Raw genomic sequence first — 11,584 nt, 5'->3', positions numbered from 1 at the left:
GGAACAGTGATGATGATTCTTGTGGTGACATACTGTTAGTGTCCAGAACAAGTTCATTGAGAGCTGCTGATCAGTTCTGACAAAGACTTTCTTTAGATTTATTTAAATTCTAAAATGCTGGAGATTGTTTAAACAAACATCAAAGCCCTAATGGGTAATTTTTCTTTTTTACTTCAAAAATATTTTTAAAATTACAAACGGGAAAGTAAAACCATGGTTTAATTTCAAAAAAAGCCTTTTTTCCCCCATTCCTTTTTTCCTTCTTCCTCCAATACAGTCTTCAGTTATTAAGGGAAGAAGGCGTCTAATGAACAAAAATTGGAATAAAAACTTTCTTTCAATTTTGACCTAAATCTATGATAGGTCCTTGTAAGAAAAAAAAAGAGTCACTTTTTACATTTGTAAATAGTAAATAGTTGCTACTGCTTTGTTTTTGTGAAAAGTATGCTTTAGTCACGTTTGAAGTTGAGAGACAATGTCAGAGGCAGATAAGACCTTAATAGGAACCAGTGGGACCATGTTCCTGAAGATGACAGTACCACAGGGTCTTCCCAGCAAGTGAAACTGTATTTCACTGACAGCGCAACCATCTAGTGAGGCTGGCAGGAGACCATGCAGACTTCACCTCACCTGTAGTACCTGCTGTTGTGACACAAGATCGTTGGTCATGGAGTTTATGATCGTTAGAACATAATGACCTGATTTGGCTTGAAGGCTAGTAACTATGACACTTGCAGAAAATTTCCTTTAGCCTTTAATAACCTATAATAAGTGTTCAGAGTCTGTTAGGTTTCTCTTTATATCTATCTTGTGGTTAATTAGTAGATCATACATTGAAGACGTTAGGTGTCCGTTAGCTTCAAGATAGGGATAACTGATACTGTTTACTGAATTCTGTCTTTCCAAGACAACAAGCTGAGGTGATGCAGTCTCATGTAATTATCTTACTGTGGGTCCTCAAAAGTCAAGGTTCAGTACGGTCGTGGTTTAACCTGGCGGGCAGCTAAACACCACACAGCCATTCGCTCACTTTCCCCCAGTGGGATGGGGGAGACAATTGGGGGAAAAAAAAAGGTAAAACTCATCGGTTGAGATAAAGATAATTTAATAGGACAGAAAAGGAAAGGAAAATAATAATAATGATACAAGAATATACAAAACAAGTGATGCACAGTGCAATTGCTCACCACCCGCTGACCAATGCCCAGCCAGTTCCCGAGCAGTGGCCCTGCGCCCCCAGCCAACATCCCCAGTTTTTGTTCAGCATGGCGTCATATGGTATGGAATATCCCTTTAGCTAGTTTGGGTCAACTGTCTGGGCTGTGTCCCCTCCCAGCTTCTTGTGCACCTCCAGCCTCCTTGCTGGCAGGGCAGTATGAGAAGCTGAAAAGTCCTTGACTTAGTGTAAGTACTGCTCAGTAACAACTAAAACATCAGTGTGTTATCAACGTTATTCTCATCCTAAATCCAAAACACAGCACTATACCAGCTGAAACCAGGACAAGCACTCACCACTAATATGGTTAGGAATGAGAAACTACACCAAACCCTGTATGACTCTAGAAGCTTTGGCACCCTCCCTGCTGCCGTCTTACAGGGACTGGCATGATGTAGGTGACTGCACTGCAATTAAGGAAAGGGTTTAAATTGGTGCTGCTATCTGAATTCCTTCCCCTCCTTTTTTTTTTTTTTTTCTTTTCTATTTCTGTAATGCAAAAAGCCAAGAGGTTCAAGGTTTTTCTTCATTAATGAGGACTTCCTTGTTGCTTTGCTTCCTCTGCCACTGTCAAAGACCAAATCATCTAGAGAAAGCTAGGTTATTTAAAAAAAATATATCTTTATCAGAAAAGAGCTGTGAATTTGAGCATTGAAATGATACTGGGAATGTTTGAAACACTTTTTCTGTCAATTGTCTGCATTTTTACAGTGACATGTTGCTATGGGAAATGAGATGGCAAATTTTGTCAAAAAATTCTTGTTCTCATCTGTTACTACAATACTTATTTTAGAAGAGGCAGCTCATCAGCTGCTAATAACCGTATAGCCTTCTTGGAGACAAAGTTGATTTTGTTGCAGTAATCGGTGTTGTGAATGCTTGTTGCTCCTATCAGTTTCTGGTCCAGTGACAAAAAAAAGTATCCCAATAAAGGCTTTGTAAATTACAGGTATAAAAAAGAAGTGGCAATTTAATGATCTTCTCCACAAAGTAAAATAAAAGAATTCCCATTTTTTTTACCTTGAATGCAGAAAAGACTACCTCATATTCTTTACCTGTCCATCTTTTGGCAGTAGATGTTCTTTGACAAAACCAGCTGGTCTGTTCCCTGTAATGTGAAGTATAACATGTGCCTGGCACTGCCCCTGTAGCGCAGTTGTGCATTTCCCAAAGAGATGGAAGCATCTGTACCATTCATTCCTTTGCTGTTATGTGCAGCTGAAACCTGCTCAGCCAGAAAAGGCTTAAAAACTAAAGCTGAGTTTCTCTTGTCTTTTGGTCCCTTCTTCCTTCTTTATCATTCCTGTGTTCTGTTGCAGCACCCTTTATCTGGTGTAAAGAAAACAGACAACATCCATGACTGCCTTCTGCCTCGAAATGAGAATTACTTTCTTTTTGCAAGCAAGTTCTCACCCTAATGCTTGCTTTATTTACATTGTTTCTGCAGCCACGTTTCGGCAATCCAACTCTTTGTATGTTTTATGCAATAGTCTCAGTTTTCCTCTTTTCTAGTTTCTTGCTTGTTGTATAAAAGTAACCAGTATGTACTCTGTATTCCTCTTCAACTCTCACAAATTTTTTTAAAATTTATTTCTCCTGAACGTGAACAATATTCTTTTGATATGGTGCCAACTGCACAGAATCACGGTGCATCCTAAGAATGTCCTTAAGCATGTGGCACCGTTGATGTGATTTGTTGTGCTGTATTATGTAAGGCTATGATACATGAGCTCTAATTCCAATCAATGATCTACTGATACCAAACATTACCCCTTTGTGTACATATAATCAGTGTCTAAATAAGCAGTGTGCAATATGTTATCCAAATCTTTAAATAGTACATTTTGAAAACAAGAACTTAAAAATAATTACATGATGATAATTACTCTAAGTTGTATACATTGCATATGCTAGCATATGGCCACATACACGCACACATATATTTCTATACTGATGGAAAAGATCATGGAACTTAAAAATGAGGTATGGACTTCTAGGTATGGTTAAGATTAGACTCTCATGCTTGATAAGTATAAAATATTCCCTCCTATGCATTGTAGGACAGTTTGCAGCGTGGACAGCCGGGATCGGCTGCTTAAGAACGAAAGTAAAAGCATATTCACCTTGATAGTGACTTCAGACAGGTCCAGAAAGAGAAGTTAATGTAAGGCAAAATAATGGACCAATGTCAACATTGCTACCAAAATATGGGGGAGAAGTATTATTTGCTATGATGAAACAGTACCAAGTTGTAGGCTGATTTACCGAGTGAAAGTTAGAGCACTTGACCTGAAAACAGCCAAAATATTAATCTAAATAAGCATGTTGTTTGATGTCTCGTTTTAAAGTCCTGGCTGGCTTCCATTCCATGCTTCCTTCTGTGTTGGTTGGGGGGAGAAGGTTGTGCTTGGACAAGTGTGTGTAAACACTGTTTAACCCACACAGGTCTCTTCTGAGGTCTTTCATTGCTGGTTTTGGATCACCAAAGTCCTTGGCTTGTGACATACTTTTCACTTTCTTTGCCCCTTTTCTCATAGTAATCTGAGTTTGTAATCCCCAAAATAATGCATACAATCGTGTAGCTGATATGCCGCTACATTTCATTTCAAAGTAACACTGCAGAAACTTAAAACTCAAACCTTTTAAGTCAGTGTTCTTCTAGGTACGGCACTAAAATACCTGCTTCTGGCTAATTTTTTTTTTTTAATGAAATCAGGAAATGGCAAACATTTTGGCACAAAAGCAGCTTCGCTCCATCATCTTAACTGTAAGTATATAATTTTCTAAGCTATTTTTCACTAGCAGAGAGAAAAGGTGACTCCAGTTTTGGTGTTCATAGGTTTTATCTTAATATATTTTAATTGCACTTGTATTTTGATATGTTTTGAAGCCTGTAATATACAAGATAAAGGTTTGGTTGTTGAATGGGTTCAAAACTGATTATCAGAAAGAGTATTTTCCCAGTCAAATAAATTGTGGTTTCTTCATGAAAATATAATACTGAATAAAAGAATAATACCTCAAACATTTTCTTTCCATGGAGAATGTGAACTTTATTGTGCAAATGAGGGGTTGTCTGAGGAATTTATAGCAAGTCCTCTGTGTTAAGGTTTGGAGCTGATGATAGCTGAGCAAGCCACACAGGGCTTTCCATCTTGCAAAATGAGCCTCCTGTTTTTTGGTTCTACAGATTATTCTGTCTTGATACAAAGTTGCCCACAATTTGTCACCACTTGCACAAAAGAAGCATGCTCAGAGTGAAGTTAATGAATGTGATATAAAAGACTTGCATCTGCTATTACGGAAAATCAGAGGGATTTTGCCTTTGACCTTAGAGTATATTACATCTTCAAGGGAACAAGGGAAAGTGCTCTTTCTCTGTTATGAGATACTAGACAGTGTAAAACAAACCAAACAACAACCAAACAAGCTCTCGCTCTTTTTCATTCACTGTCATAATTTCAATGATGCATACAAAAACCAGAATTTGTTTCAGAAGGTGTTTTTTACACTGCTTGTGTTCATAAGAAATTTGGTGTAAGCATATGGGTAATATTCTTAGGTGTTCATTTACTATCGTAAAATGCTCCAGTGCCTTTTGGCAGACAGATTCTTATATTCTCTGGAGCTGTACAATATCAGTTGCTGTATCCATCTCCTACTTGATGACTCTTTCCTTATGTATGCTCTGCTGTGTTTAGTGACCTGGGTCTGTTTCCCATATAGAACCACTTGGTGGTTTTTGGCACACCAGGGATTTTTAAATTGTCCATCAGTTTGGAATCTGCTTTCTGAATGGGATAATTCTGCACATATGGGGCATTGTATGCTAATGTATTGGTGATCATATAATAATGATTATATGATCAGTCTTCCTCATACAGAACGGAGTTGTCTGATAGAGGTAGGATTGTGGTGTGATGTTGACCTCTGCAGCAGTAGCTGTGTTATATCAGTGTATTCACTGGTGGTGTTTGCAGCCTGAACACTCTTCTGCTCAGGCAGCTACTCTCTTAAATATTTTCTTAATATACTCCCTCTTTTTTTTTTTTATGCAGAGCTCTAATGCTCTTGGTAAGGAGTTAATTTTTCATCTAAGTGATTTCAATACTGATTTTTTTTTTTCCTTTTTTGCCACTCTCAGCATATGCACAGGCTCTATCTAGTGGCTAGAAAGAGAAAGCTTCGGTGCATTGTTATTGTAAAGTCCTGTCCCTTAAAGTTACTTATATAGTACCTAAGTCAGTCCTGGTTTGATTTTCCTTTTTCTGGAGTATATATACACTATTGCACAGCAAACACATACTTACAGAAATGGAAACACCTGAGCGCACCTGATGTAATTTTCTGATAAGATGGCATTCACCAGCATTTCTCTTTCTTTGCAGCATGTTATCAGGGCACAGAGGGCCATCAATAATGAAATGGCACACCAGCTTTATGTTCTGCAAGTACTTACCTTTAACCTTCTGGAAGATCGAATGATGACAAAAATGGATCCACAGGATCAGGTGAGCATCTAGCATGATTTGGTCAGAACAGGAAGAGGACAACTGCTCATTGCTGTGCCTAAAGCATGCTTGCTCTCTCTTGCTCCCCTCCCCGCCCTCCATTTCTTAAGTTTGAGGCACGGAAGTTTGGCTCTCAGTAATGTACATGCAGTTACCTAGTGCATATCTCCATAGAGAGTGACTAACACAGTGTTGTTAGTATTGATGGTCGGATGGTTATCACTGTCTTGAGACATTTCTAGTGATGTGCAACTACAGTAAGTCCTCTTGTAGCCATTCCTGTGCTAGCAAAAATGGACAGTTACCAAAAGGAATGCAGAGTGCTGAGCCATTTTGATTTTGGCCAGCAAAGTGCTTAAGTACCAGCTTAATTTGAAATGTGTGTGATCTCTTGGCTTCTGTGGTTTCATGCCTGTAGTTAAAATTAAGTGTGTAGTTAGTGGCCTTGGTAACGCGGGTCCAAATACGCTAAGCCTTAAGCGTCTGCATATGAACCCCATAAATGTGAGGAATTTGGAAGATGGGAACCACAAAGTCATTCTTGCTGACTGTCTCTCTGAGTACCACGTAGGGAGTTAAGACAAAGAAAGGCTGGGCAGTGGAGGGAATACTGGTTATTAAAGTGAGAGGTAAGTTATTTTAACTGTTTTTTTTTTTTTAACCTTGTTTTAACATAGGCTCAACGCGATATCATATTTGAACTCCGAAGAATTGCATTTGATGCAGAATCTGAACCTAACAACAGTAGTGGCAGTATTGAGAAACGCAAATCTATGTATACTCGAGACTATAAAAAACTTGGATTTATTGTGAGTATTTTTGCGTGGTGGTACACTGAAAGTGGGTGAGTGCATCTGTTGTAGTACATCCTATAATCAGTCACTTCTCTTACTTGGTCTTCTGGCTATTTCCTACAAGGGAATAGCATAATTTCTGTGGTGGTGTGGGTTTTTTTGTTCCCCTTACTTCCCCTTCTTCCTGCACCCCCACCCCCCCTCCCGCCCCGATCTTGTTAACTCCATGTGATTCTCATAGGGTTAATGAGAAGAAATAACTATCTGAGGTCGAAGCACATAGTTTTGCATGACATGCCATAATTAAAATCTAACTTTTAATGATATCTTGGATGAGCAGGCATTGTCTAATGGATCTGTGGCAGACCTGTAAAGTCACTGTACTCTGTTAGTAATAATGTGGACTGATGAACTCAATAAATCCGAGGTAGGACTTGTAGGGCCTTGTGTTTTGGTTGCTTGAAGTCCTTCCGTCTGTGAGTTGGGGATGCAGAATCTCTCACCCTGACTTAATCAGACCAATTGGAGTTCTGGTCTTGGCTGAAACTCTGTTGGGGAACAGAGCGTGATCTGGCTAAACTGTTGCATACATTTATATCAATGAATAATGCGTATGGTTCCCCCCTCTGGAAACAGGGCGTGCACACATACACTGCAATCAGCATCTTGATTTATTGTTTACTTTAGTATGCAATTTTCTTTCTTCTTAGGTAAAATTGTATGCTTCGTGTCTTATGTGATTCATTACTTTGCTGTTGGCCTGGCAACTATACACTGAATATAGTACAGTAGCCGCAGTTATAGACAGGGTGGTTTTAAACACTGTTGGTGCAAGCTGAAGCTCACTGTGCAGTTTGAGCACTCTGCTCAGATCTGTGGCATGGGGCTCAACATTACCCAGTTCTCTTGTGGCTTTGGGAGGAGGCTTTCTGGGTTCTGATAGTTGTTTTCATTACTGATGAGTGAGGAGAAATTACTGCTGTATCAGTGCTGTTGTATCTGTAAGGAGTCGTAAGTAAATAGATGGGAAGGGAGGAACTTGGCATTTTGGGATTGTAAGCATGATAGTAAAATTAGGGCTTTGAAGAAGCTTTTGAAACTCAATGTGGTTTTTTGTTGTCTATGAATCTGTTCTCAGTTCCTGTGCAATAGAAGACCATTGCTATCCCAACTTCTGAGACTGGCAATTCCTATGGTGAGATGAGCACAGGACTTTGGGCCCTTAAGGCCGGAACTAAAAGAAAATGCAGGCCCTGGCTTAGAGACAAATTTCCGAGGGAGAGAGCAAAACCATGTCTAGCCATCAAGTTGTTCCTTGACTGCTTGTTCTCTTTCTGTACGTGAAATGCAAGAATTCTGTTCATTTCTGTCGGCCACATCAAAAAGCTTTGCCCCACTACAGATGTAATGTCAACAAGAGACAAAATCCAGACATGGTTTCAGAAGTTTACAGTATCATTTGTAAAACTACATAGTTAGAAACCTACATCCAGTTGAAGAAACCACAAGCCCTTTCCAGATGGTTGTGATGACCCATGTGAAGTTTATTATAGGCAAAGAGATTTTCAGATGAGACAGTCTTGAGGAGGTTTATTAAAATGCTGATGAATACAACAAAAGATGACCCAGTTAGGAGATCTAAGATACACTCCGCCCTATTGAATTATTTTCTGAGTCAATTGCAAATTAAATAACCTGAATTTCTTCTTTTTTCCCCCAGCTTTTAAAAATCTCTTTTGGCAGGGAAATCCCAACCAGTGTTTATCCCTGTCAATTCTTGTAGTAGAAGTAGAGTTTTGTAGACTTTCAAATAATAACGTAGTTCAATGTCAGAGATATTTAAAAGATAAAGCCACATATATTAGTAATGATAAAATCAGTCCTAAAATTCCTGATCTTTTCAAATGATTTACTTTTGTAGAACTCATTGTATGTGAAGCTTTTAAAGTTTTCTTGTGTTTGAGTAAACTTAATTCCCATAACCAAGGCAGGCAATAGATACAACTCAAGAAACTGATATCCTGTATATTTTCGTCATAATTCTTTAAACATCAGTAACTGTCATTGAGAAGTTATAGTGAATGTGTTTGTTTAAAGTTAGAGGCAGATCTGACCAAATTCTAAGTAACTTAAATAGGTTAAAAAGTTGGGTGTGTGTGTGTGTGTGTAATCTCATCCTAGAACAGTTTTTCTTAAGTTTGCAGTGTGTAGAGCTTCTGGGGTTTTTTGTTTGACTTTTCTTCAATAGAATAGAAATGGTTTGTAAGAGTGCAAAAAGTCAACATGGAAAGTGATTTCATAATTCTGCCATGCCACACTGGAATTTATTAGTGTAGCAAAATCAAATGTGGGTTAGTACAGGAGATACAAAGTCAGTAAGGAACTGACTGATAAAAGGTGACAAAAGGGAAACTGAGAATGGTGGGAAGTTCTTCAAAAGGCAGGCATGTGCTTGACTTTCAAAATATTAGTGGTGGTTACATAAGAGTGAACATATGCTGATGAAATCTTCTGATGAAACAAATTTGGGAAGCATCAATGAAAGAATCACCATGTCATTCACAAATTAGATGACCTTTTGGATTAGAGAAATAGAAATGTAATTTTATTCAGTGATACAAAGTGCAATGGTATTCATTTAGGACTACTGGCAAGAATTTCTTGTGGAGGCAAATATCTAATCTATGAGAAAAGATAAGAAAGATCGTGCAATGTAGCCATAAAAAAGTCAAATGTTAAGCTAGGATATATCTGGAAAGATATTTTCAGAGCAGCTAAACTGTTAAGGCCATTTTCTGCATTTCTGAGACATCATCTAGAACACTGTAGAATTTTAGTTACCTATGCAGTGACTTGTGGACTGATTGAATGTAGGATGAGCGCAGAGGGCGGGGCTTGTGCAGTGATGAGGGAGATGTCTTACAAGAGACTACTTAGAAAGGCTGGCTTGTTTAGCCCACCAGGCTGAAGGCTGTGGAAATATCAAGTGTGTGAATGCAGAGAGGAAGGAAATCATATGTAAGCTAAAAGGCAGTGATGGCAATCAGTTTGTGGAAAAAATTTTTAATTGGAATGATGGGGACAAAATTCATTACTAGTTTAAAGATAGAGCTTGATCCTTTGTGAAAAGGTTTATATACTATGTTTGACAATGGTGGATCCAGGAAACAAAACACATGAGGACTAAATGGAGAAAAAAACACGGGGTGGCTTGGAGAAATCTGAAGGTAGACATGAATAGTTAGATGGATAATGACTTAAATGGCAGCATAGCGGATTTGTTAGATATTACAAAAACTTTCTAATGTGAGGAGAAGCAGCGCCATAATAGATAGTTTGGAGGATCTGTCTTGTAGAGATCTCTGGAAAGAAGTTTAAAAAATAGTTGAGAGTAACTAAAGCATGCCTTAGGCAGAATGTAGACCTGGTGAGCTTCTGAGATTTCTTCCAGACTTGGTCCTTTCTCATGATCATGTCCCAGATGAGCAGGTACTTTGTTTTACCTTTTGATCTTATTAGTCAAAAATCCCTTCTTTCACAGCACAATATCCAAGTAATGCTCTGAAGATAAAAACTATTCAGTTTTCTCATGGGTTCTTCTGTGGTACTTCTCATTGTTTCTTTGAATAGTTCATTAGCTGAACCCTAGGGATAGAGTTGCCCATTTAGAGATGAAGGGAAGGGGTTTTTTCCCCTTGACTTTTCTGGCTAAGGAAAGGTGCTTTATTTTGCAGAACACTTTCTGCTTTCCTCAATGTGTTGTTTCTGTTACACCTGTGTGAGTTACTGTCTGCAGAGCTGAATGTATCAAGTCAGGCATTTGGAAAATTAAGAACATAGGGTTAGTGACTGTCTTGCATGTTACAGTGTTTTCTAAGTCCCCTTGTTGTCTCTAGACATAACTTTATCACCAGGCCAAGTCTGTGGCTGTTTTAACTGAGAGGTTTGGCCTGAAGTTTAGGTTGTCTCTGTTCCATCGGCAAATGGGAAGTACTTGTTTGGGACATTATCTTTGCAGGCATGAGCCATCTGTGTGTCAGAGTGACTGTAGTGAGTCAGGTTGGTTTTTTTTTCCCCCCAGAGCAGATGAAACTTAGTCATTCGCTATATGGAGTGGAGAATTCTTAGGTTGCTGTGGTCAAGAATAACTTAAGACAGTCAGTAGCTGCTTGGATAACTATCCAGCATGGGTTATTCCCTTGGATCCATTTTGCTTCTTCCTGTCTGTTTATTCCTGCAGCCGTCTCTAATAGAAACCCCTCTCAGGCTGTCTTCTGTATGACTTTTATCTCCTTCGACAAATTAGAACGATAGGGGACAGTAACCTCCTTCATGTCATGATATATTACCCAGAGGAAGTTCCTCTCTGCGCTGAAAGGAGGAGGTTATCAGGGAAATAATTTTTAATCACGTAATTAATATTTTGTAATGATTACCTGCAAGAGGGGCAAACTCAGATGACTGCAGCAAGTGCAGACATACTCCAGCCTCTAATTGCTGTCCTCTTCAACCTATCTAGTAGAGCTCTGGTATGTATGATTTCCTCATGCTCACTTGGAAGCTGCTCATCCCCCCAGCTCATTTTCATGTTATGTCCCATCTGTGTGCCCATCCCTGCCCCAGGATTTGGAATGAAGGAGTAAAGTTAAGCTGTGGAAAAGGACTAGGGGAAGGTGTTGTTTTAATGTTTGTTTTTCACTACCCAAATCTATTTTAGTCGGTAATGAATTACGTTGACTTTCCCCAAGTCAAGTCTGTTTTGCCCATGATGGCAACTGGTAAGCAGTCTCCCTGTCCTTATCTCAACCCACAAGCTTTTTCATCCTTTTTCTCTCCCTGCTCTGTTGAGGAGGGGAGTGGGTGAGAAGCTGGGTGGGTGTGTGGCTGCTGGCCAAGGTTAATGCACCACACCTTTCTGGGCCTGGCACATTGGACCCACAGGAGTATAAGGCTCTAGCAGACACTGGTGCACAGTGTACCCTAATGCCATCAAGCTATAAAGGGGCAGAACCCATCTGTATTTCTGGGGTGACGGGGGGATCCCAACAGCTAACTGTATTGGA

The 11,584-nt window shown here is 39.2% G+C and overlaps 1 protein-coding gene across 1 annotated transcript in view; it reads left to right on the top strand.

The window, feature by feature from the left end:
- The window catches only part of LOC103923990 (engulfment and cell motility protein 1), a 160,088-nt gene that overhangs the window by 65,390 nt on the left and 83,114 nt on the right, over positions 1–11,584 (top strand). Inside the window, exons 10-12 of the mRNA XM_009332425.1 lie at positions 3,933–3,983; positions 5,605–5,727; positions 6,405–6,536. Coding sequence (XP_009330700.1) covers positions 3,933–3,983; positions 5,605–5,727; positions 6,405–6,536 — 306 coding nt within the window. The remainder of the gene's footprint in view (positions 1–3,932; positions 3,984–5,604; positions 5,728–6,404; positions 6,537–11,584) is intronic.

The sequence above is a fragment of the Pygoscelis adeliae genome, unplaced genomic scaffold (genome assembly GCF_000699105.1).
Source record: "Pygoscelis adeliae isolate BGI_AS28 unplaced genomic scaffold, ASM69910v1 Scaffold58, whole genome shotgun sequence".
Lineage (NCBI taxonomy): Eukaryota > Metazoa > Chordata > Aves > Sphenisciformes > Spheniscidae > Pygoscelis > Pygoscelis adeliae.
Note: the sequence above shows the minus strand (reverse complement) of the source record. Positions and strands in the feature narration are given on the sequence as shown.